The 27,111-nt window shown below is 50.4% G+C and overlaps 1 protein-coding gene across 1 annotated transcript; it reads right to left on the reverse strand.

Annotated features, from left to right (window-relative positions):
- Positions 1-4,642: 4,642 nt before the first annotated feature.
- On the reverse strand, positions 4,643-10,575 carry TUBB4A (tubulin beta 4A class IVa). The gene is made up of 4 exons (XM_007524832.3): positions 10,425-10,575; positions 9,844-9,952; positions 9,017-9,127; positions 4,643-5,774 (listed from the first exon to the last, which is right to left on the reverse strand). The coding sequence occupies exons 1-4, from the start codon at positions 10,479-10,481 to the stop codon at positions 4,717-4,719; spliced, it is 1,335 nt and encodes a 444-aa protein (XP_007524894.1). The 5' UTR covers positions 10,482-10,575; the 3' UTR covers positions 4,643-4,716.
- Positions 10,576-27,111: the final 16,536 nt, after the last annotated feature.

The following is a 27,111-nucleotide window of genomic DNA, read 5'->3' on the forward strand; positions in this document are numbered from 1 at the left end:
CCTTGCCCTGTCTTTTTCCCCCTCTTTCTCTCCCTTCTCAATCTCTCTCTGTCTTTATCCAATAAATAAAAATTTAAAAAAAAGATAAAAATGTCACATGGAGCTATTGAAATAAATTTAACTGCTGGTGAAAAAAAAATTAAAAGGAAAGGCCACAGTAGGAAGTGATCTTGGGAGTCGGGCTGTAGCGCAGCGGGTTAAGCACACGTGGCACAAAGCACAAGGAGCGGCGTGAGGATCCCGGTTCGAGCCCCCGGCTCCCCACCTGCAGGGGAGTCGCTTCCCAGGCGGTGAAGCAGGTCTGCAGGTGTCTGTCTTTCTCTCCCCCTCTCTGTCTTCCCCTCCTCTCTCCATTTCTCTCTGTCTTATCCAACAACAATGACATCAATAACAACAACAACAATAACTCCAACAACAATAAAAAACAAGAGCAGCCAACCAAAGGGGAAAATAAATCAATAAAAAAAGGAAGTGATCTTTTTTCAGGCTGTGATGGGGGCAGGGGAGGGTGCTGGCTGAGAAGTGAGAGTCCTCCCACCCGCCTGTCCGCCCGTCCGTGGAGGTGTCACCGTTAATTATTTCTGCAGCTTCCAGGCTGAGCGACGAGCTCTGCACACCCTCCCTGGGGCAAGAAACACTATCTGTGGCATGTGCAAAGGCCCTGGGGTGGGCTCTCGCTGGCCGGGGTCCAGAGCCCCAAAGGTCACTCACTTGGCGGTTTGGTTCTCTGTACGAGGGGCCTGGGGGCTGTGGTTTGTCAGGGCTGGAGACCAGTTCTGAGATCTGGGTTTTGGTTTCAGTCTGAGTGAGACCCAAGTGGTTCTCAATAAGGGAGAGAAAGGAGCCAGAACACTGTGCCTGGGGGTGGGGACCCCAGGGGGAGGGAGGTGTGGGGAGGTCTGTTTGAGGGTGTGATGCTCTCAGTAGTGTGTGAGAGACGATGATTCGGGGAACAGGGAGCCCCCGAGTTTGATCCCTGGCATTGCGCTTGCTGGAATGATGCTCCGATTCTTATTCTCTCTCTCTCTCTCCCCTTTATCCTCCCTTTTTGCCTTTCTTCTGTTAATATATCTTTCTTTCTTTTTAAAAAAATATTTGATTGATTTATTTGGGTAGAGACAGAGAGAAATCAAGAGGAGGGGTGTGGGGAGATACAGAGAGACAAGAGAGGGCCCGGGTGGTGGCGTATCTGACTGAGCGCACATGTTACAACGCGCAAGGACCTGGGCTCAAGTCCCCGCCTGCAGGGGGCAAGCTTCACGAGTGGTGGAGCAGGGATGCTGGCCTCTCTCTCTCTCTATTTATTTATTGAATAGAGTCAGCCTGAAATCAAGAGGGAAGAGGGAGATAGAGTGGGAGAGAGACAGAGAGACACCTGCAACCCTGCTTTGCCACTCTCAAAACTGGTTGAGCGCTCATGTTACAGTGCCCAAGGACCCTGATTCGAGCCCCCTGGCCCCCACCTGCAGGGGGAAAGTTTCACGAGTGGTGAAGAAGGACTGCAGGTGTCTCTCTATCTCTCTCTCCCCTCTCCATTTCTGATTATCTCTATCCAATAAATAAATAAAGAGAATAAAAAAAAATTAAAAAACCCAAAAACTTTCCCCCTGCAGGTGGGGACCGAGGGCTCGAACCAGGGGCCTTGTGTGCTCAACCAGCCATCATTCAGCCCCTCTCCCCTCTTCAGTGTCTGTCAGAAAATTAATGGTGGCCACATACAGTGGAATCACTATGTAGACAGTGATAACCCTGGTTAGAAAAAAAAAAAAGAAAGAAAGAAAGAAACGGCTCTAAGAAGGCAAGTGTCGTGTGGGACTCACTCTACACAATGAAGAGTCAGTGTCACCTTTCCTGCCTGCCTCCTTTCTCCTGCTTCCCCCGAGAGAGAGTCCTTGCTTCTTGCAGTTCCTCCCCAGGGGAGGTGAAAACTTACTGCAGACTAAGGAGACAGCAAGATGGTTCTGCATCAGACTCTCCTGCCTGAGGCTCTGATGTCCTGGGTTCAATTCCCAGCACCACCACTAGCCAGAGCTCAGCAGGGTGGTCTCTCTCATCTGTCTGTCTATCTATCTATCTATCTATCTATCTATCTATCTATCTATCTATCTATCCATCCATCCACCTACCTACCTACCTATCTATCTAGATATCTAATCTGTCTATCTATCTTCTATCATCTATTTTTTTTGGCCTCTAGGATTATCGCTGGGGCTCGGTGCCAACACTACCAATCCACTGCTCCTGGAGGCCATCTTTTTCATTCTTGTTGCCCTTGTTACTGTTATTATTGCTGTCGTTGTTGGACAGGACAGAGAGACATGGAGAGAGGAGGGGAAGACAGAGAGGGGGAGAGAAAGACAGACACCTGCAGACCTGCTTCACCGCCTGGGAAGCGACTCCCCTGCAGGTGGGGAGCCGGGGGCTCGAGCCGGGATCCTTACGCCGCTCCTTGTGCTTTGCGTCACCTGCGCTTAACCCGCTGCGCTACCGCCTGACTTCCAATAATATATTTCTAAGAAAAAGAGTCTCCTGCCTGAGGCTCTGAGGTCCTGGGTTCAATCCCCAGCATCAGCCAGAGCTGAGCAGAGCTCTGGAGTAGATATAAACAAAAACAAAAACAAAAACAGGGGCCGGGTGGTGGTGCACCTGGTTGAGCGCACCTGTTACAATGCACAAGGACCCAGGTTCAAGCCCCTGGTCCCCACCTGCAGGGGGGAAGCTTTGTGAGTGGTGAAGCAGGTGTCTCTCTGTCTCTCTTCTCTGTCTCCTCTTTCCTTTCATTTCTGTCTCTATCCAAGAAATAAAGATAATAGAATTTTTTTTTTTAAACAAAGAGAGAAATTTGGGGCATCGGGTGGTAGCGCAGTGGGTTGAGCAAAGCAGGTGGCGCAAAGCGCAAGGACTGGTGTGAAGATCCCGGTTCGAGCCCCTGGGTCCCCACCTGCAGGGGAGTCGCTTCACAGGCAGTGAAGCAGGTCTGCAGGTGTCTGTCTTTCTCTCCCCGTCTCTGTCTTCCCCTCCTCTCTCCATTTCTCTCTGTCCTATCCAACAACAACAATAACAAAAAGGGCAACAAAAGTGAATAAATAAAGAAAATATTAAAAAAAGAGAAAGTTAAAACACACGTGACAGTAACACGGCAGAGTAGCACTTAGTTTATTTTTTGAGGGTGAAGCGTGGTGGGTGCTGGGGAGCGGGGCCTGGGTGTGCAGAGGCCTCTCTCCCTCATGCTCCGGGGTCCCTTCTGCCCTCCACTGCAACCAGGGTCAAGGTCAGCAACAGAAGCCAAAGAGGATGGGTGGGGGGCATGGCCCCGGGCGGGGGTCTTCTAAGTCTGGGGGAGCCATGCTGGAGGGTCAAGGTTGACTGACATGGGCCCCCGGGACTCAAGGTGGAGAGCTCAGGGGCCTGGAGGTGAGGCTGGGTTCTCAGAGCTGGAAGACCTGGTTGGGAGGGGGGGCAGGAGGTCATATGGGTCGTCTCCAGGGTCAAAGGTGAGTCAGGGTCGCGGTTGAGTGAGGCAGAGTGGGGGTGGAGGGATGAGGGTCAGAGGGGAGTCAGATGGGGTCCGAGGGGAGCTTCTAAGGGGTCAAAGCAGCAGCCTAGTTGGTGGGGAAGGGTAGATGGCAGACAGGAAGTGAAAGCCAGACAGGAAGTGAAGGCTGGACAGGAGGTGAAGGCCAGACAGGAAGTGAAGGCTGGACAGGAGGTGAAGGCCAGACAGGAAGTGAAGGCTGGACAGGAATTGAAGGCCAGGGCAGAAAGTAGAGTCTGGACAGGAATTGAAGGCCAGGGCAGGACAGGAAGTGAAGGCCAGACACAAAGTGAAGGCCAGACAGGAAGTGAAGGCTGGACAGGAGGTGAAGGCCAGACAGGAAGTGAAGGCTGGACAGGAGGTGAAGGCCAGACAGGAAGTGAAGGCTGGACAGGAATGGAAGGCCAGAGGAGAAAGTAGAGGCTGGGCAGGAAGTGAAGGCCAGACACAAAGTGAAGGCCAGACAGGAAGTGAAGGCTGGACAGGAGGTGAAGGCCAGACAGGAATTGAAGGCCAGGGCAGAAAGTAGAGTCTGGACAGGAATTGAAGGCCAGGGCAGAAAGTAGAGGCTGGACAGGAATTGAAGGCCAGGGCAGGACAGGAAGTGAAGGCCAGACACAAAGTGAAGGCCAGACAGGAAGTGAAGGCTGGACAGGAATTGAAGGCCAGGGCAGAAAGTAGAGTCTGGACAGGAATTGAAGGCCAGGGCAGGATAGGAAGTGAAGGCTGGACAGGAGGTGAAGGTCAGATAGGAAGTGAAGGCTGGACAGGAGGTGAAGGTCAGACAGGAAGTGGAGGCTGAACAGGTAGCGAAGGCCAGGCAGATAGTCAAGGCCAGACAGGAAGTGAGCACGGGCCAGGCAGGTAGTCAAGGCCAGACAGGAAGTGAGCACAGGCCAGGCAGGTAGTCAAAGCCAGACAGGAAGTGAGCACGGGCCAGGCAGATAGTCAAGGCCAGACAGGAAGCGAGCACGGGCCAGGCAGGTAGTCAAGGCCAGACAGGAAGTGAGCACGGGCCAGGCAGATAGTCAAGGCCAGACAGGAAGCGAGCACGGGCCAGGCAGGTAGTCAAAGCCAGACAGGAAGCGAGCACGGGGGGCCAGGCAGGTAGTCAAGGCCAGACAGGAAGCCAACGGCGCAGGGCTGGTCTGGGCAGGGCTGGGGCTGGGGCGCCCCCCCTCTTAGGCCACCTCCTCCTCGGCCTCTTCCTCGAACTCGCCCTCCTCGGCCGTGGCGTCCTGGTACTGCTGGTACTCGGACACCAGGTCGTTCATGTTGCTCTCGGCCTCGGTGAACTCCATCTCGTCCATGCCCTCGCCCGTGTACCAGTGCAGGAAGGCCTTGCGCCGGAACATGGCCGTGAACTGCTCCGAGATGCGCTTGAACAGCTCCTGGATGGCCGTGCTGTTGCCGATGAAGGTGGCGGCCATCTTCAGCCCCCGGGGCGGGATGTCACACACGGCCGTCTTGACGTTGTTGGGGATCCACTCGACGAAGTAGCTGCTGTTCTTGCTCTGGACACTGAGCATCTGCTCGTCCACCTCCTTCATGGACATGCGGCCCCGGAAGACGGCGGCCACCGTCAGGTAGCGGCCATGGCGGGGGTCGCAGGCGGCCATCATGTTCTTGGCGTCGAACATCTGCTGGGTCAGCTCGGGGACCGTCAGGGCCCGGTACTGCTGGCTGCCCCGGCTGGTCAGGGGGGCGAAGCCGGGCATGAAGAAGTGCAGGCGGGGGAAGGGCACCATGTTGACGGCCAGCTTGCGCAGGTCGGCGTTGAGCTGGCCCGGGAAGCGCAGGCAGGTGGTCACCCCGCTCATGGTGGCCGACACCAGGTGGTTGAGGTCCCCGTAGGTGGGGGTGGTGAGCTTCAGGGTGCGGAAGCAGATGTCGTACAGGGCCTCGTTGTCGATGCAGTACGTCTCGTCCGTGTTCTCCACCAGCTGGTGCACGGACAGGGTGGCGTTGTAAGGCTCCACCACCGTGTCCGAGACCTTGGGGGAGGGCACCACGCTGAAGGTGTTCATGATGCGGTCGGGGAACTCCTCGCGGATCTTGCTGATGAGCAGGGTGCCCATGCCCGAGCCCGTGCCCCCGCCCAGCGAGTGGGTCAGCTGGAAGCCCTGCAGACAGTCGCAGCTCTCCGCCTCCTTACGGACCACGTCGAGGACCGCGTCCACCAGCTCCGCGCCCTCGGTGTAGTGGCCCTTGGCCCAGTTGTTGCCGGCTCCCGACTGGCCTGCGGGAAGGGGACGGGTGGGGACCCGTGTTTCCGATATTTCCGTTTTATTTGGAGGAGCGATACACACACAAACACACAGAGAGACAGAGACAGAGAGACAGACCGGAGCCCTGCTCAGCTCTGGCTCATGGTGGTGCTGGGGATGGAACCTGGGACCTCAGGGCCTCAGGCAGGAGAGTCTCTTTTCTTTTCTTTTCTTTTCTCTTTCTTTCTTTTTATATTTATTGTATTTATTTATTCCCTTTTGTTGCCCTTGTGGTTTTATTGTTGTAGTTATGATTGTTGTCGTCGTCGTTGGAGAGGACAGAGAGAAATGGAGAGAGGAGGGGAAGACAGACAGGGGGAGAGAAAGACAGACACCTGCAGACCTGCTTCACCGCCTGGGAAGCGACGCCCCTGCAGGTGGGGAGCCGGGGGGCTCGAACCGGGATTTTCACGCCGGTCTTTGCGCTTTGCGTCATGTGCGCTTAACCCAGCCCCCACTAACATATTATTATTATTATTATTATTATTATTTATTTTTATTGCCACCAGGGTCATCTCTGGGGCTTGATGGCAACAAAACAAATGGGCCTTGGCATCCTCCGAGCCCACTGCCAAGCTGTCTCTCTGGCTCCTCACGTGGTGGCCTCTCTCCCTCCCACCAGCCCCCATAAGCCCCTTGCAACCTCACCTCCAAGGTCAAGTTTCTCAAAGGCCAACGCACTGCCGGACCTGTGGAGAGCCTCCCAGGGCCCCCCCAGCACCCCTCCCTGAGGTCAGCCTCATTCTGCCTTTCCACATCCATTTCCTGAGGCAGCAGCCAAGCTGACAGGCCCCCTGCCATGGAACCTGATGGCTGATTTTCTGGACCAGGGATGGGGGAGTGATGGAGGGGCCAGGCGGTGTACACCTGGTTAAGCGTATGCATTATAGTGCACAGGACCCGGTTCAAGTCCCTGGTGCGGTGGGTGGGTGGGAAGCAGGGATGCAGGTCTCTTTTTAATTGATATCTTAAACATTTTCTTTCTTTATTATCTTTATTTATTATTGGATAGAGACAGCCAGAAATCAAGAGGGGGGAGAGAGAGAGAGAGAGAGAGACAGAGAGATACCTGCAGCCAGAAATGATACCTGCAACAGAAATGTTGTGAGATACCACTCACAACATTTCCCCCCTGTAGGTGGGGACCGGGAGCTTGAACCCAGGTCCTTGTGCACTGTATAACGTGCGCTCAACCAAGTGTGCAACACCTGGCCCCTTTCTCTCCTTCTCTCTCTTTTTATATTTATTTATTTATTTTCCCTTTCGTTGCCCTTGTTTTATTGTTGTAGTTACTATTGATGTCGTTGTTGTTAGATAGGACAGAGAGAAATGGAGAGAGGAGGGGAAGACAGAGAGGGGGAGAGAAAGACAGACACCTGCAGACCTGCTTCACCGTCTTTTAAAAGATTGTATTTACTAATGAGAAAGACAGGGTAAGAGAGAGAAAGACTAAGAGCCAGACATCACTCTGGTCCATGTGCTGCCGGGGATTGAACTCAGGACCCCATGCTTGAGAGTCTGATGCTTTATCCACTGTGCCACCTCCCGGACCACTGTCTCTATCTCTTCTCCCTTCCTTCCTTTCTCTCTTTCTCTCTTTCTTTCTTTCATTTTCTGTGAGCTATTTCACCAGCTCATAAGAATGGTGCTGGGGAAACAGAAGGGACACAGGAAAACCTGAAAATAGCAACACTCAGTTGAGATTCACCTTGCTGGGCTCTGTGCCTGGCATGACAGTCAACAGTTTACAGTCCTTGAGGACTTTCAACCTTGAACTGCAGAAACTAAAGTCCTTTGAACAGTAATTCCAGGGCCAGGGAGACAGCATAGCGGTTCTGCAAAAACACTCTCCTGCCTGAGGCTCTGAGGTCCCAGGTTCAAGCCCCAGCAGCACCATCAGCTAGAGCTGAGCAGGACTCTGGGGAAAATAATAATAATAATAATAATAATAATAATAATAATACAGCACAGTGATTCTGCAAAACACTCTCCTGCCTGAGGCTCTGAGGTCCCAGGTTCAAGCCCCAGCACCACCATCAGCTAGAGCTGAGCAGGACTCTGGGGAAAATAATAATAATAATAATAATAATAATAATAATAATAATAATACAGCACAGTGATTCTGCAAAACACTCTCCTGCCTGAGGCTCTGAGGTCCCAGGTTCAAGCCCCAGCACCACCATCAGCTAGAGCTGAGCAGGACTCTGGGGAAAATAATAATAATAATAATAATAATAATAATAATAATACAGCACAGTGATTCTGCAAAACACTCTCCTGCCTGAGGCTCTGAGGTCCCAGGTTCAAGCCCCAGCACCACCATCAGCTAGAGCTGAGCAGGACTCTGGGGAAAATAATAATAATAATAATAATAATACAGCACAGTGATTCTGCAAAACACTCTCCTGCTTGAGGCTCTGAGGTCCCGGGTTCAAGCCCCAGCACCACCATCAGCTAGAGCTGAGCAGGACTCTGGGGAAAATAATAATAATAATAATAATAATAATAATAATAATAATACAGCACAGTGATTCTGCAAAACACTCTCCTGCTTGAGGCTCTGAGGTCCTGGGTTCAAGCCCCAGCATCACCATCAGCCAGAGCTGAGCAGGACTCTGGGCTCTTTCTCTCCCACCTGCTGCTCCCTATAAATAATTTGGGTCCAGACTCCCAGAAGGATAAAGAATAGGGAAGCTTCCAATGGAGGGGATGGGACACAGAACTCTGGTGGTGGGAACTGTGTGGAATTGGACCCCTGATATTCCACCATCTTGTCAATCATTAGTAAATCACTAATAATTTTTTTTGTTTGTTTTAGAAATTTTTTTTAAAATGTGAAATAGACATTTCAAAGTCACAGGCAGGTCCAGTCAATGACTCACAGTCTAACTGAGCTCACTCCATTCTCTCTCCTTTAGTGACCTGGGATCTGTTGTTTCTGGCTGAGTCCCAACCCTCCCCACCACCCCCTGCCCCCCACCTCCTCCCACCCCTCCACCCACCTCCTCAGGGGACTGGAGTAGCTGGCGTCTGAAAGGCTATAGGTGCTCAGATAGTGTTAGTGGAATGCTGATAGGGATGGGATCTTCCCGCTGGTAGATGAAAAAGGTCACCTCCTCTAGGAAGTCCTCCACACTTCCCTGCCCTCTCCTCTGTAGCTCGCCATGTGACCTGACTGTCCTTCCCCACCCCATCACTGTTCACATGGACTCACCGAACACGAAGTTGTCAGGCCGGAAGATCTGTCCAAAGGGCCCCGAGCGGACGGAGTCCATGGTCCCGGGTTCCAGGTCCACCAGCACAGCTCTGGGCACATAATTCCCTCCTGCCAGTGTGGGGTGTGTGGGTGGGGGGTAGAGTGAGCAGATGGAAGGCAGCTGGGGTGAGGCCGGAGGGAGAGGGAGGGGGGTGGTGGGAACAGGCTTGGGGATGGGGTGTGTGTGTGTCCCTTGGGTGGAGGTCCCTCTGGGTGGGGGGGACCCCTGGGTGAGGGGGGTCCTTGGATGGGGCACCCCTGGGTAGGTGGGGTCCCTGGGTGGAGGAGGTCCCTGAATGGGGGTTCCCTGGGTTCGGTTTCCCTGAGTAAGAGTCCCTGAGTGGGAGTCCACTGGGTGGGTGAGGGTCCCAGGGTGAGGGGGTTCCCAGGGTGAGGGGGGTCCCCTGGGTGGGGGTTCCCTGGGTGGGGGGGGTCCCCTGGGTGGGGGTTCCCTGGGTGGAGGGGGTCCCCTGGGTGGGTGTCCCTGGATGAGGGGGGGCCCTGGGTGGGGGTCCCCTGGGTGGGTGAGGGTCCCTGGGTGAGGGGGTACCTGGGTGTGGGGGGTCCCTGGGTGGGGGGTCCCCTGGGTGGGTGAGGGTCCCTTGATGGGTGTGGGTCGCAGGGTGAGGGGGGTCCCTGGATGAGGGGGTCCAGGGGTCCCTGGGTGGGTGAGGGGGGTCCATGGGTTGGGGTCCCCTGGGAGGGTGAGCGTCCCTGGGTGAGGTGTGTCCCAGGGTGGGTGAGGGGGTCCCTGGGTGAGGGGGTCCGGGGTTGGGGTCCGGTACCTGTGGCCTCGTTGTAATACACGTTGATCCGTTCCAGCTGCAGGTCACTGTCCCCGTGGTAGGCGCCCGTGGGGTCAATGCCATGCTCGTCACTGATCACCTCCCAGAACTGGAGGGCGGCGTGGGGGGCGGGCGGCGATGGTGTCAGGAGTGGGGGGGCGGGTGCAGCTCTCCCTCCGCCATCCCTTCTCCTCCCCTCCTCTCCTCCATGCCTCCCCAACTTCCCCTCCAGCTCCCCACCACCTCCAGAGAAGCCACCTGCCCCCCACCCCCACCCCCGCACTGAAATGGGGACCAGAGGGGGGAAGGAGGGATGCAGCGGCACTCAGGCGGGTGTGTGTGTGTGTGTGGGGGGACCTGCCATCTGCCCCCCACTCTGTCCCCCTGCCCCCACTTATAGCCCAGAGCAGGGGAGTGTTTGGGGGGCTCTCTGTGCGCCCCACCCCCCTCTCCCCCCGGGCTTTGTTCTCAGCTCCATTTCCCTTCTCCTTCCCCCCCCCGCCCCGCACTCCGCACCTTGGGGTGCCCGGCTGGCTTCGTGGGGTCCCCTCCCCCGCCACCCGCCCAGCCACCCGGCGCACCTTGGCTCCGATCTGGTTTCCACACTGGCCGGCCTGCAGATGCACAATCTCCCGCATGGTGCTGGGTGCTGGGTGCTGGGTGCTGGGTGCTGGAGGCGGCGGAGCTGGGAGCTGAGCCCCTGGGTGACGGCCCTGGAGGAGCCTCGGCCGCGCGTCAGCAGCCCGCCCCGCCCCGCCCCGCCCCCGGGATGCTGGGTGCGGGGAAGGCAGGGTGGGGGTGGGGTGGGGCTGCGGGGAGCCCACCGCGCGAATCAGCCTGGGCCGGTGCACCCGCGCCCTTGGGTGCAGGGTGGAGGGTCATGGGGGAGGAGGGGGCGCCTTCACTGGGGTCCGGGGAGCCTCTGGGGGTGCGCTGCCCTGCTCCCCAACTAGGGTCAACCAGGGCTGGGGTGGGGGTAGACAGCATAATGGTTGTGCAAACAGACGCTCACGCATGAGGCTCCAAAGACCCAGGGTCAATCCCCTACACCACCATAAGCCAGAGCTGAACAGTGCTCTGGTAAAAAATAATAAGATATTAAAATAAGAAAAAAAAAAAAAGACCTGGACTGGTGAACCCGCACCCTTGGGTGCAGGGCGGAGGGGACATGGGGGAGGTGGGGGCACTCTCGTTGGGGTCCGGGGAAGCCTCTGGGGGTGCGCTGGGCCCCCTCCCTCCACCAGGGTCACCTACACCCTTGGGTGCAAGGTGGAGGGGATATGGGGGAGGAGGGGGCACTCTCGTTGGGGTCCGGGGAAGCCTCTGGGGGTGCACTGGGCCCCCCTCCCTCCACCAGGGTCACCCACACCCTTGGGCGCAGGGTGGAGGGGACATGGGGAAGGAGGGGAGGCCTCTGGAGGTGCACTGGGGACTCCCTTTCCTCCCCCTGGGGTCAACCGGGGCTGATGCACCCCCCCCCTGTCCTGCCCACCCCCCCCCCAGTCCTTCCTGTCTAGTTCCTCTCTCCACAGCCTCCCCCCCAGCAGCCTTTTGGGGGCGCATGTCACCCCCTCCCCCAGCTTGCTGGCCTGTTGGGGTGGGCTGTGGGGGGGTCTGGGACATAGCCCGGCCTTCAGCACCTCCCCAGCCTCAGGGGAGACAGAAGACTCAAGAGATGCTTTAAGAGACTTTTATTTAGCTCAAGAACTGGCGTAAGGATCGGGTTGAGCCCCCGGCTCTCCACCTTCTTTTCTCTCTTCCTTCCTTTTCCTTCCTTCCTTCCTTCCTTCCTTCCATCCTCCCTCCCTCCCTCCCTCCCTCTCTCTCTCTCTCTCTTTCTTTCTTTCTTCCTTTTCCTTCCTTCCTTCCTTCCTTCCTTCCATCCTCCCTCCCTCCCTCTTTCTTTCTTTCTTTCCTTCTTTCTTTCTTTCTTTCTTTCTTTCTTTCTTTCTTTCTTTCTTTCTTTCTTTCTCTTTCTTTCACTGTGTGCCCTTTTGCTTCTCTGAATGTCCTCAGCCCCAAGTATTGACAGCCCACCCACCTCTGGAGGGAGGAGGCGCTGGGGAAAACGATGCCCCAGTTATAACCCAGTGATCTTCCCAGAATAAATGACACATTTGTAACGGTCAGAGTTAATGTTATCACAGGGGCTTGTGGGGGGGTCAGTTCCTGGGCTGGAACACAAGTGAAGGTCAGATTTTTTTTTTGGGGGGGTGGTGTTGTGGAGGGAGCTATTTCCGCTGGTCACCTCCAGCTGGGACATCCCAGGAAGTCTCTCTTTCAAGCCCACCTCCCCAGGACTGATTCAGCAGGGAATGGTTCCTGGCCTGGTGGCCCCAGACCTCAGGGTGACCAGTGTCCTCTCAGCTCTGGCGCCAGGGAGTGGATAATCCTTAGACTCTCAAGCATGAGGGCCAGGGTTCAATTCCCAGCACCATAGGTGCCAGAGGGAGGCTCTGCTCCTCTCTTGTAATTCACATACACCTGAAAGAAAACTAATTAATTTTATTTATATTTACTTATTTATCCCCTTTTCTTGTCCTTGCTGTCTTTTATTGTTGCAGTTATTATTGTTATTGATGTCATCATTGTTGGCTAGGACAGAGAGAAATGGAGAGAGGAGGGGAAGACAGAGAGGAGGAGAGAAAGACAGACACCTGCAGACCTGCTTCACCGCCTGTGAAACGACTCCCCTGCAGGTGGGAAGCCGGGGGCTCGAACCGGGATATTCACGCCGCTCCTTGCGCTTTGCGCCACATGTGCTTAACCCACTGCACTACTGCCCAACAAAACTAATTAAGTTTATTTATTTATTTTGCTAGAGACCTGCTCAGCTCTGACTGATGGTGGTGCTGGTGATTGAACCTGGGCCATCAGAGCCTCAGGTAGGAGAGTCTTTTTGGAGAACCACTGTGCTGTCTCCTTAACCTCCTATTTTACTTATTATTATTTTCACTATCTTTATTTATTTATTGGATAGAGATAGCCAGAAGTTGAGAGGGAAAGGAGAGATAGAGAGGGAGAGAGACAGAGAGACACCTGCAGACCTGCCTCACCAGCCTGCAGGTGGGAACTGGGGGACTCAAACCCGGTTCCTTGGACTTTGTAATATGTATGATTAACCAGGTGTGATACCACCAGCCTACATTTCATTTATTTTAATAAGAGAGATGCCCAGAGAAAGAGACAGAGCTACAAAGAGACCAGAGTCCTGCTCAGCTTTGAATGAGGTGGAGCTGGGGATAAGAACCTGGGACCTCAGGGCCTCAGGCAGGAGAATCATTTAAAAAAATTTTTTTATTATTATTTATTTATTCCCTTTTGTTGCCCTTGCTGTTTTATTGTTGTAGTCACCATTGATGTCGTCGTTGTTGGATAGGACAGAGAGAAATGGAGAGAGGAGGGGAAGACAGAGAGGGGGAGAGAAAGATAGACACCTGCAGACCTGCTTCACCGCCTGTGAAGCGACTCCCCTGCAGGTGGGGAGCCGGGGCCTCGAACCGGGATCCTTAACGCCGGTCCTTGCACTTTGCGCCACCTGCGCTTAACCTGCTGCGCTACAGCCTGACTGACTCCCAGAATCATTTTTTTTTTAAATTTCTTTATTGGGAGGGACTCATGGCTGATAGTCAACAGTAAAATACAGTGGTTTGGGGGGTCGGGCGGTAGCGCAGCGGGTTAAGAGCATGTGTCGCAAAGGGCAAGGACCGGTGGAAGGATCCTGGTTTGAGCCCCCAGCTCCCCACCTGCAGGGGAGTCGCTTCCCAGGCGGTGAAGCAGGTCTGCAGGTGTCTGTCTTTCTCTCCCCCTCTCTCTCTTCCCCTCCTCTCTCCATTTCTCTCTGTCCTATCCAACAACGACGACATCAATAACAATGATTATAATAACCACAACAATGGTAAAATAACCAGGGTAACAAAAGGGGAAAAAATGGCCTCCAGGAGCAGTGGACTCGTGGTGCAGGCACTGAGCCCCCGCAATAACCCTGGAGGCAAGAACAACAACAACAACAACAACAAAACACGGTGGTATGTACATGTGTAACATTTCCCAGTTTTCCACATAACAATTCAACCTCCACTAGGTCCTCCTGTGTCATCATGTTCCAGGACCTGACCCCTCTCCCCCCCCTCCCCATCCCAGAGTCTTTGACTTTGGTGCAAGACACCAAGGTAGGAGAGTCATTGTGCAGAACCATTCTGTTGTCTCCCCAGCCCCATCAGCAACAATAACAATAACAATAATCATAAATGAAGAATTATTTTACCCAGAGCCCTGCTCAGTTCCAGCCTCCGGTGCTGCTGGGGATGGAACCAGGGACCTTGGAGCCAAGAACTCGGTCCATCCTAATTGCTGTTTCTGAATTGTTTACTACAGCTGAGAGAGAGAGAGAATAAGAAGGAGAAACACTGGGGTGGGGATGGTTGTGCTGAACGGGGCTGGTTTGGGGCTCAGCCCTGGGCATGGGGGTCCCTCCTGTGCCCCCCACCTCTCAGGACTGACTTTTTTTGGGGGGAAGTACCCCTGAACCAGCCCTGCAGGGAGAAGCCGGGCACGCCAGGGTCCCAAGACCCTGCTGGTTCCCTCTGCTTTTTGGGGGCATCATTGGAGAAAGGGGTCCCCATAGGCTGCCCCCCTCAAAAAATAGGTGTGGTTGAGAAGGAAGGGGGGTGGGTTTTGTCCTAACTGGTGGCAGTTGTGAGACATCCCCAGACCTGGGAGATACCCCCCTACCTGGGGAACTGGCTTTAACATTTTAAAAATGTATTTATTATTGGATAGAGACAGAAATGGAGAGAAACAGGGAGACAGAGGGGGGGAGAGACAGAGAGACCCCTGCAGACCTGCTTCACCCCTTGTGAAGCTTCCCCCCTGCAGGTGGGGACTGGGGGCTCAAACCTGGATCCTTGTGCACTGTCATGTGAGGAATTAACCAGGTGCACCACCTCCTGCACCCCCCCTTTAAAATTATCTTTATTAAGGGGGCCAGATGGCATACCTGGTTAAGCACACACATTACAGTGTGTAAGGATCTGGGTTCGAGCCCCAGTCCCCACCTGCAGGGGGAAAGCTTTGCGAGTAGTGAAGCAGGGCTGCAGAGTCTCTCTGTCTCTCTCCCTCTCTATCTCTCCCTCCCCTCTCAGTTTCTCTCTGTCTTTACCTGATAATTAATAAATAAAATTTAAGAAAATATCCTTATTAATTGGATAGACAGCCAGAATTTGAGAGAGGAGGGGGAGAAAGAGAGGGAGAGAGACAGAGAGACACCTGCAGCCCTGCTTCACCCCTTGTGAAGATTTCTCCCTGCAAGTGGGGACCGGGGGCTTGAACCTGGGTCCTTGTGCTCTATAGTGTGTGCACTTAGACAGGTGCACCACCACCTGATCTGCCAGTCTTTCCTTCCTTCCTTCCTTCCCTTTCTTTCTTTCTTTTTCTTTTCTCTTTCTTTCTTTCTCCTCCTTCTCCTTCTTCTAGTTGATCTTTCATTTCTTTTGTCACCAGAGCTTGCCTCATTCACTCATCCATGTCACAGCCACCCGGGTCACTGTGGGTGCTTGGTGTCTGTGGTTTGGGGCTGTCTGCCTGGGGTCTTGGGCCGCTTTCTGGAACCTTCTCTCCCCCCTCATCTCTCCCATCTCTTTTCCTCCTAACTCCCACCCTGGCAGAGCCCAGCTGCGCAGAGCAGGGTGGGAGTGGGGGTAGGGGTAGGGGCTGTGCACAGCAGCTTCTAGAAGTTCCTGGAGGGGGGGCTCCCAGGGGCTGAATGGCCCCTCAGAGGAGACAGCCAGGCCTTTCTCTGTCCTCGCTCTGGGGACTCCAAGGGACACACAGGGGCCTTGTGGGAGCCGTGCTTGGTGCGGTTGGCACCAGGCTTGGGGGGATGATGGGGTGTGTGTGGGGTGGGGACAAAGGGACATTCTCTGGGCCTCCCCCCACCCTACCCGACCCTGGGGAGACATTCACTGCCAGATACACCATGGAGGACGTTGCAAAAGAGGCTTTGTGGGGGTGGAAGGATTTCTTGGAGGAGGAGGAGGAGGAGGAGGAAGAGGAGGAGGAGGAGGAAGATGAGAAGGAGGAAGAGGAAGATAAGGAGGAGAATGAGGAGAAGGAAGAAGAGGAGAAGGAGGAAGAGAAGGAGGAGGAGGAGGAAGAGGAGGAGGAGGAGGAGGAAGAGGAGGAGAACGGAGGAGAAGGAGAAGGAAGAAGAGGAGGAGGAGGAAGAGGAGGAGAAGGAGGAAGAGGAGGAGGAGGAGAGGAAGGGCTGCGTTCAGGGGGGCTGCAGGGCTGCAAGGGGGATCCTGGGAGTGCCCCCCCGCCCCTCACCTGGCCTCCAGGACCTGGTCCGGCTGCCCAGTGCGAAATAGTTGGTGATATAACCGTCCTTGTTGTCATAGCTGACGGGGGGGGGGGGGGGGGGTCGGGCAGGTAGGTGGCCTTTCTTCAAAAGAAGAGGGGAAGACAGAGAGGGAGAGAGAAAGACAGACACCTGCAGACCTGTTCCACCGCCTGGGAAGTGACTCCCCTGCAGGTGGGGAGCCAGGGGGCTCAAACTGGGATCCTTACGCTGGTCCTTGCACTTTGCACCACCTGCGCTTAACCCACTGAGCTACCGCCCGGCTCCTTATTTATTATTATTTTTACCAGAGCCCTGCTCAGCTCTGGCTGATAGTGGTGTGGGGGATTGAACCTGGGACTTGGGAGCCTCAGGCAGGAGAGTTTCTTTGCAGAACCATGATGCTATCTACCCCATCTTTATTTATTTATTTATTTATTTATTTATTTATATCTTTTAAAAAAACTTTTAAAAAATATATTTCATTTATTTTATTTAGATGCAGACAGAGACAGACACAGAGAGAAACACCAGAGCACTGCTCAGCTCTGGCTTATGGTTGTGAACCTGGAACTTTGGAGCCTCAGGCATGAGAGTCTGTTCACATAACCATTATGCTATCTACCCCACCCTATTTATTTATATCTTTCTATAGAAATGCCTAGATGTTTCTAGAAACTTCCAGAGACTGGGATGTACTAATCACTTTATGAGAGAGAGATCAAGAGGAAGAAGGGGTGGGCAGAGTAGCACTCTTGGCACCTACAATGGCCCCATCGTTTAAAATTTATTTCTAAAAAAAAATCAAATTTATTTCTAGGGAGCTGGGCTGTAATGCAGTGGGTTAATATGGCACAAAGCACAAGGATCGGCATAAGGATCCCAGTTCGAGCCCCCAGCTCCCCACCTGCAGGGGAATCGCTTCACAGGCGGTGAAGCAGGTCTGCAGGTGTCTGTCTTTCTCTCCCCCTCTCTCTGTCTTCCCCTCCTCTCTCCATTTCTCTCTGTCTATCCAATAACGATGACAGCAGTAACAACAACAATAAAACAACGAGGGCAACAAAAGGGAATGAAAGAAAGAAAGAAAGAGAGAGAGATCGCTTTCTCTCCTCTCCTCTCCTCTCCTCTCCTCTCCCGGATCAACTAGGAATACCAAAGGAGACCACCTGGACCGAAACAAGACAGGACTAGAATGACCACAGGAACCCAGTAAATCACCTGTGAGTACAAACACGCGTGGCTGGTGACAGAGAGGAGAGAGGGGCCTAAGGAGAGATTAAGTGACTGCTAACATTCAGCAGTTTATCAGTGGAGACACCACCTCCAGTCTGCTCCACAACAAGGGGACAGCTGAAGGGAGGAAAGGACTCCCCAGAGACTCACCAAGTACAACTCTGAGTCTCCATTGCTACTACCCTCAGAATCTGGAGCAGCAACAGGGAGGGACACCAGGGCACAGAGATCTAACCGGGAAACTCGGGAGAAGACCTATACCTCGGTGGCATAGCTGAGGGGCTGTGAAAGTCTCTTTGCATAACCACTGGGTTATCTCTGCCACACCCTGCTTTATCTCTTGGTCAGGAGTCAGTGATTAAGCTAAGAAGCCTAGTGATAGTTTAAAAGCCCTCAGGCTCCCATAGCCTACAGGGAAGAAAAAAAAAAGAGGCTTTTAAACCACTGAGCTCCAACTCAGAGATTTAAATACTATTGAAATAACTGCTAACTTCCACCACTGTGAACCCTTTAATTAACTTACTTAGACACAAGTCAATCCAGGCAATAGTGATCAATAATTTGAAAAGTACTGATAAAGGGAACTCATAACATAATATATAAAATGGTTAAAACAACAAGAAGAAATATTGGAGAATTGAACCAGAACAAGAGTCCAGCTAAAAGTCCTCCAGAGGGTGAAGCACAAAATAATGAGTTCAACATCCAAACATTAGCTAAGGAAATAATAACAGGAGTGAGTAAAGAATTTGAAAAAATTATAATCAGAAATACAGGAACAACAAATGAGAATATGGAAGAAAATACTAATTATCTCATGGTTATTAGAGAGCTGAAAGCTGAAATCACTGAGCTAAGAATGCAACTAGCTGAACAAACTAAAACAGTATCAGAGCAGGGCAACAAAATAGATGAACTCCAGAAAACAGTAGAGGGCACAGAGAATAGAATCTATGAGGCTGAAGACAGAATTAGCAAGATTGAGGATGAATTAGAGACAACTAAAAAAGAAGTAAGAGATCTCAAAAAGAGATTAAGAGATGCTGAAAACAACAACAGAGTCCTATGGGATGACTTCAAAAGAAACAATATACGCATTATTGGCATACCAGAGGAAGAAAGAGAAGGAGAGGAAGAAAGCATTTTCCAGGCCATAATAACTGAAAATTTCTCTAGTCTAGACAACATCAAAGACATAAAGATTCAAGAAGCCCAGAGGGTCCCAAACAGAATTAACCCAGACCTAAACACACCAAGACATATCATACTTAGAATGGAAAGGAATAAGGATAAAGAAAGGATCCTGAAGGCTGCAAGAGAAAAACAAAGAGTCACCTACAAAGGAAAACCCATAAGATTAGCAGTAGACTTCTCCATACAAACACTACAGGCCAGAAGAGAATGGCAAGATATCTATCGAGTGCTCAATGAGAAAGGCTTTCAGCCAAGACTACTATATCCTGCTAGACTGTCATTCAGACTAGATGGAGGCATCAAAACCTTCTCAGACAAGCAACAGTTGAAGGAATCAACTATCACCAAGCCTGCCCTGAAAGAAGTTCTGGAAGGTCTCCTATAAATAATCAGACCACCACAAATAGGACATACATCAAAACACTCTAAAACTCTACAAGAATGGCATTAAAATATCTTCAATCTTTGATATCAATAAATGTCAATGGCCTGAATTCACCTATTAAAAGACACAGAGTAGGAAGATGGATCAGAAAACACAACCCAACAATATGCTGTCTACAGGAAACCCACCTAACTCAACAAGACAAACACACAGACTTAAAGTGAAAGGATGGAAAACTATCATACAAGCCAATGGCCCACAAAAAAGGGCAGGAACAGCTATTCTTATATCTGATATGATAGACTTTAAAATAGATAAGATTAAAAAATATAGGAATGGACACTACTTAATGCTCAGAGGATCAGTAAATCAAGAGGACCTAACAATTATTAACATCTATGCACCCAATGAGAAGCCATCTAAATATATCAAACTTCTACTGAAAGAGCTACAGCAATATATTAACAGTAACACAATCATAGTAGGGGACTTCAACACCCCACTCTCTCAACTTGACAGATCATCCAGGCAGAAAATCAATAAAGACATAAGGGAGCTAAATGAAGAGATAGATAAACTAGAACTATTGGACATTTTCAGAGTCATTCATCCCAAGAAACTGGAATACACATTTTACTCAAGTCCACATGGGTCATTCTCAAGGATAGACCATATGTTAGGCTACAAAGACAGCATCAGCCAATTCAAGAGCATTGAAATCATCCCAAGCATCTTCTCAGACCACAGTGGAATTAAACTAACACTTAACAATCAACAAAAGATTAGTAACAATCCCAAAATGTGGAAGCTCAACAGTACACTTCTTAACAACTTTTGGGTCAAAGAGGAAATCAAGGAAGAAATCAAAATGTTTCGAGACTTCAATGAAAATGAAGACACAAGCTCTCAAAATATTTGGGACACAGCTAAAGCAGTCCTAAGAGGGAAGTTCACAGCTATACAAGCACACATTAGGAAATAAGAAAAAGCACAAATAAACAGCCTGATTGCACATCTTAAAGACCTAGAAGAAGAACAACAAAGGAAGCCTAAAGCAACGAGAAGGTCAGAAATCACTAAAGTTAGGGCAGAAATAAACAACATTGAGAATAGGAAAACCATACAAAAGATCAACGAAAGTAAATGTTGGTTCTTCGAAAGAGTGAACAAAATCGACAAACCTTTAGCCAGACTCACAAAACAAAAGGGAGAAGACCCAAATAAATTGGATAGTAAATGAAAGAGGAGATATCACAACAGACACTGCAGAAATTCAACATATCATGAGAGGCTTCTATGAACAACTATATGCCACCAAGCTAGAGAACCTGGAAAAATGGACGATTTCTTAGATACCTACCAACTTCCAAAACTAAGTAAAGAGGAAGTGGATAACATGAACAGGCCCAGCACAGCTAATGAAATTGAAACAGTTATCAAAAATCTCCTCAAAAATAAAAGTCCTGGACCAGATGGTTTTACAAATGCATTCTACAAAACCTTCAAAGAAGAACTAATACCTCTACTTTTAAAAGTCTTTGAGAAGATTGAAGTCACTGGAATACTCCCTGCCAGCTTCTATGAAGCCAACATCACCCTGATACCAAAAGCAGACAGGGACACAACCAAAAAAGAAAACTACAGACCAATATCTCTGATGAACATAGATGCGAAAATATTAAACAAAATTCTAGCCAACCGGATACAGCAGTATATCAAAAAGACTGTTCATCATGACCAAGTGGGGTTTATCCCAGGCATGCAAGGTTGGTTTAATATACGTAAATCAATCAATGTGATCCACCACATCAACAAAAGCAAGACCAAAAACCACATGGCCATATCAATAGATGCAGAGAAAGCCTTTGACAAAATACAACATCCCTTTAGGATCAAAACACTACAAAAAATGGGAATAGATGGAAAATTCCTGAAGATAGTGGAGTCTATATATAGCAAACCTACAGCCAACATCATACTCATTGGTGAAAAACTGGAAGCATTTCCCCTCAGATCAGGTACTAGACAGGGCTGTCCACTATCACCATTACTATTCAACATAGTGTTGGAAGTTCTTGCCATAGCAATCAGGCAGGAGCAAGGAATTCAAGGGATACAGATTGAAAGAGAAGAAGTCAAACTCTCCTTATTTGCAGATGACATGATAGTATACATAGAAAAACCTAAAGAATCCAGCAAGAAGCTTTTGGAAATCATCAGGCAATACAGTAAGGTGTCAGGCTATAAAATTAACATTCAAAAGTCAGTGGCATTCCTCTATGCAAACACTAAGTTAGAAGAAATTGAAATCCAGAAATCAATTCCTTTTACTATAGCAACAAAAACAATAAAATATCTAGGAGTAAATCTAACCAAGGAAGTTCAAGACTTGTATACTGAAAATTATGAGTCACTACTCAAAGAAATTGAAAAAGACACAAAGAAGTGGGAAGATATTCCATGTTCATGGGTTGGAAGAATTAACATCATCAAAATGAATATATTACCCAGAGCCATCTACAAATTTAATGCTATCCCCATCAAGATCCCAAGCACATTTTTTAGGAGAATAGAAAAAATGCTACAAATGTTTATCTGGAACCAGAAAAGACCTAGAATTGCCAAAACAATCTTGAGAAAAAAGAACAGAACCGGAGGCATCACACTGCCAGATCTCAAACTATATTATAGGGCCGCTGTCATCAAAACTTCTTGGTACTGGAACATGAACAGACACACTGACCAGTGGAATAGAATTGAGAGCCCAGAAATGAGGCCCCACACCTATGGACATCTAATCTTTGACAAAGGGGCTCAGACTATTCAATGGGGAAAGCAGAGTCTCTTCAACAAATGGTGTTGGAAACAATGGGTTGAAACATGCAGAAGAATGAAACTGAATCACTGTATTTCACCAAATACAAAAGTAAATTCCAAGTGGATCAAGGACTTGGATGTTAGACCAAAAACTATCAAATACTTAGAGGAAAATATTGGCAGAACTCTTTTCCACATAAATTTTAAAGACATTTTCAATGAAACGAATCCAATTACAAAGAAGACTAAGGCAAGTATAAACCTATGGGACTACATCAAATTAAAAAGCTTCTTCACAGCAAAAGCAACCACTACCCAAACCAAGAGACCCCTCACAGAATGGGAGAAGATCTTTACATGCCATACATCAGATAAGAGTTTAATAACCAACATATATAAAGAGCTTGCCAAACTCAACAACAAGACAATAACCCCATCCAAAAATGGGGGGAGGACTTGGACAGAATATTCACCACAGAAGAGATCCAAAAGGCCGAGAAACACATGAAAAAATGCTCCAAGTCTCTGATTGTCAGAGAAATGCAAATCAAGACAACAATGAGATATCACTTCACTCCTGTGAGAATGTCATACATCAGAAAAGGTAACAGCAGCAAATGCTGGAGAGGGTGTGGGGTCAAAGGAACCCTCCTACACTGCTGATGAGAATGCAAATTGGTCCAACCTCTGTGGAGAACAGTCTGGAGAACTCTCAGAAGGCTAGAAATGGACCTACCCTATGACCCTGCAATTCCTCTCCTGGGGATAGATCGTAAGGAACCCAACACACCCATCCAAATAGATCTGTGTGCACATGTGTTCTTAGCAGCACAATATGTAATAGGCAAAACCTGGAAACAATTCAGGTGTCCAACAACAGATGAGTGGCTGAGCAAGTTGTGGTATATACACAATGGAATACTACTCAGCTGTAAAAAACGGTGACTTCACCGTTTTCAGCCGATCTTGGATGGACCTTGAAAAATTCATGTTGAGTGAAATCAGTCAGAAACAGAAGGATGAATATGGGATGATCTCACTCTCTGGCAGAAGTTGAAAAACAAGATCAGGAAAGAAAACACAAGTCGAACCTGAAATGGAATTGGAGTATTACACCAAAGTAAAAGACTCGTGGGTGGGTGGTGGGGAGAATACAGGTCCATGAAGGATGATAAATGACATAGTGGGGGTTGTATTGTTAAATGGGAATCTGGGGAATGTTATGCATGTACAAACTATTGTATTTACTGTTGAATGGAAAACATTAATTCCCCAATAAAGAAATAAATTTTAAAAAATAAATTAAATTAAAAAAAAAAGAAAGATGTAATTGGGTGGGCGTGTGTCCTTCACGTCTAGGCGGGGCTTAGACAACCAATGGGCAAAGTCTCCCTGGGAGCCGAGCTGCAGGAAGTGGGCGGGGCCTAGCGTGATTGACGGGGAACGGGCGGGGACCTAGAGAAGCGATCTAGTGGGCGGGGCCTCAAGAGTTTGATGGGGGAATGGGCAGGGCCGGGAGAGATTGACAAGGAGTGGGCGGACCCAGAGGCGGAAACCAGTGGGCGGGGCCTCTGAAAGATTGACAGGGAGTGGGCGGGACTTAGAGGAGTGATCCAGTGGGCGGAACCTCAAGGTTGGTGGAATGGGCGGGGCCTCAAGAGAGTGATGGGGGAGTGGGCGGGGCCTGGAGATTGATGGGCAGTAGCCTTGCTTGACCACCGGGTGGGCTCACCTTCAAACTCCTGGGGTTCGAAACCAAGCTGGGGAGGGGGGGGTTGTTTGTCCCTGTGCCCCGACTCCTTCAGCTGCTCAGGACTGACCTCGGGGGACTGCTTGGTGGCCATCATTGGCTGAGAAACACAAGGAATGGATGTGGGGGCCTTGGGGAGGGGTCACTGCTGTCCCCGCCCCGTCCCTCGGGCTGCACCAATGGGTCCCTGTCCTTGCACGTGGAGGGGGGATGTACCCCCATCCTCTGCATGGGGGCCCGCCAGACCCTTGCACCCGCCCCCTCTGCAGCCCCCGGGCCTGCAATGGGGTCTCTCTACCCAGAAAGGGGACCCAGGGTCCTTCCAGGCTGGGGCAGCCCCTGCACCCTCTCAGCCCCGCAGGGAAGCCGGGGAGGGTCGAAGGAGGCCCCCGGGTCTACACTGGGCCGTGGGTGTCTGGGGGCACCCCTGGGTGACTTCTGCCGCCCCCTTTGTGGCTTTGCCAAGGGCGGCCGGTCTCTGCCCTGGAGCTTCTGTGTGTGGCACCTGCGCCCCCTAGTGGTTGTCATTGGTTTCACTAATTTTAACTTTTTTTAAAAAAAAAATTATTTTAAATTTCTTTATTGGGGGATGAATGGCGGTTTTTTAAAAAATACTTATTTATTCCCTTTCGTTGCCCTTTTTATTGTAGTTGCTATTGTTGTTATTGATGCCTCTGTTGCTGACAGAGAGAAATGGAGAGAGGAGGGGAAGACAGAGAGGGGAGAGACACCTGCAGACCTGCTTCACCGCCTGGGAAGCGACTCCCCTGCAGGTGGGGAGCCGGGGGCTCGAACCGGGATCCTTACGCCGGTCCTTGTGCTTCGCGCCACGTGCGCTTAACCTGCTGACTCCCAATTGTTTTTTTTTTTTTTTTTGGTTTTTTTTTTACAGTCGACAGTAAACACAATAGCTTGAACATACATAACATTCCCCAGTTTTCCGCCTAACAATACAACACGCCTCCCCCCAGTTCTCCTCTGCCTTCATGTTCCAGAACCTGAATTCTCTCCCACTCCATTTTTTTTTTTTTTTTTTTTTACTATTTTTAAACATGTATTTTATTTTGGGGCCAGGTGGTGGCGCACCTGGTTGAGCGCACATGTTACAATGCGCAAAGACTTGGGTTCCAGCCCCGGGTCCCCACCTGCAGGGGGAAAGCTTTGCGAGGGGTGAAGCAGGGCTGCAGGTGTCTCTCTGTCTCTCTCCCTCTCTGTCATTCCTTTCCCTCTTAATTTCTGGCTGTCTCTATCCAATAAATAAAGATAATAAGAAAATTTAATATATATATATATATATATATATATATATATATATATATATATATATTTTTTTTTAGGGGCCGGGTGGTGGCACACCTGGTTGAGCGCATGTGTTACAGTGCACAAGGACCCAGGTTCGAGCCCCCGGTCCCCACCGGCAAGGGGAAAGCTTTGCAAGTGGTGAAGTAATGTTGCAGGTATCTCTCTGTCTCTCCTTCTTTATCACCCCCTTCCCTCTCGATTTCTGGCTGTGTGTATCCAGTAAATAAAATAAAGATAATAAGAAATAAATAAAAACAAACCTATTTAAAAAATAGATATATTATTTTAATGAGACATACAGAGAAAGATACACACAGAGACAGAGCCCAGAGCCGTGCTGAGCTCTGGCTGATGGTGGTGCTTGGGATTGAACCTGGGACCTCAGAGCCTCAGGCAAGAGAGTGTTTTGTAGAACCATTAGGCCAGCCCACCCAAGCACCCTCCTTTCCTCCCCCTCCCCTCCCTTTCCCTTTCCCTTCCCTTCCCTTCCCTTCCCTTCCATTTTCCTTCCTTCCTTCCTTCCTTCCTTCCTTCCTTCCTTCCTTCCTTCCTTCCTTCCTTCCTTCCTGCACCAGAGTCCTGCTCAGTTCTAGCTGATGGTGTCACTGGGGATTGAACCCAGAGCCCCAGAGTCTCAGGCCTGAAAGTCTCTCACATCACCACGATGCTGGGGTGGGCTCTCTGACTGTAGTGTCTCTGGGTCTCTCTGAGACTCTCCGGGCCGCAGAGATGGGGGCTAGCTGGAGAGTCCCTTAACTTCCTGCCCGGGTGTGCCCAGCCCACTTCCCAGCAGGGAGAGGGGGTTCTGGGTGCAACCCTCCGGAGGGTCTTCCCCGTCGTCAGACCGTCTGTCCGTCTGTCCCTTGGGCCCCAGGCACAGGGAAACACCATTTCCTGCCTTTGATGTCACTGGCATGAAAGTTTCCCTTCTGCCAGAAATAATCTCCCCAGCCCACTGGTTTCTTTCTGACGCTAGACCCTGAGAGTAAAAAAAGAAAGAAAGAAAGAAAAAAAAAAAAAAAGAACTTGAGTTTGGAAAGATAGCTCACTTGGAAAGTGAGCCGCTTTGCCAGGTGTGCGATCCGGGTTCAAGCCTGGCCCCCACTGCACTGGGGAAAGCTATGGTGCTGTGGTCTCTCTCTCTTTTATTTACTAAAATCTTGAAGAATGATTTGTATTTATTTATTGGATAGTGACAGCCAGACATTGAAAGGGAAGGGGGAGAGAGGGAGAGAGACACACAGAGAGACACCCGCAGCCCTGCTTCACCACTTGTGAAGCTTCCCCCTGCAGGTGGGGACTGGGGATTCCAACCCGGGTCCTTAGGCATTGTAACACGTGCGCTCAACCAGATGTGCAGTCACCTGTCCCCCTGTGGTCTCTGGGTCTCATTTTTTCTATCTGAAAAAGTTAGTCCAGAGTAGGGAAGCCCCAAAATTCACTTCCCCTCTCCCCATTTTTTTTTTTTACCAAGAAGTAGAAACTGAAATTCACATTCTGTCAAGTTACGTTATGTTCTCTTGCCTCTAACCAGCCTCTCTGTGTCCCCCAACCCCCTTTTTAATTCGAAAACATTCTAGAAAGAGGCTTTGTGGTGGTGGGGGTGGGTGTTTGTGAGTGGGAGGAGAAGAAAGAAATAACTAAAGAAAAAAAAATAATAAAAGAGGTTTTGTTTCCCAAGAAGACAGCTCAGGGGTTCTGCAAAGAAGCTCTCTTACCTGAGGCTCTGAGGCCCCAGGTTCATTCCCCAGCACCACTGTCAGCCAGAGCTCAGCAGGACTCTGGCTTAAAAAAAAATAAAAGGAAATGCTTCATGCAAATCATCTTTCTCACCTTGGTAACAAAAAAAACAATGTTGATTTTTTTTTTGTTGAGGTCTGCAAGCAGAACCAATAATTTGTGAAACAAGCACTTCCTGCATTGGACTTTCCTCTTGCTTCCCGTGACTCATCTCCTAAAAGGCTTCTTTTAAATTAATTAATGTTGGGAGTCGAGTGGTAGCGCAGCGGGTTAAGCGCAGGTGGCACAAAGCTCAAGGACCGGCGTAAGGATCCCGGTTCGAGCCCCCGGCTCCCCCTGCAGGGGAGTCGCTTCCCAGGCGGTGAAGCAGGTCTGCGGGTGTCTGTCTTTCTCTCCCCCTCTCTGTCTTCCCCTCCTCTCTCCATTTCTCTCTGTCCTATCCAACAACAATGACAGCAATAACCATAACAACAATAAAACAGCAAAGGCAACAAAAGGGAATAAGTAAAT

Source organism: Erinaceus europaeus, chromosome 23 (genome assembly GCF_950295315.1).
Source record: "Erinaceus europaeus chromosome 23, mEriEur2.1, whole genome shotgun sequence".
In the NCBI taxonomy this organism is placed as follows: Eukaryota; Metazoa; Chordata; class Mammalia; order Eulipotyphla; family Erinaceidae; genus Erinaceus; species Erinaceus europaeus.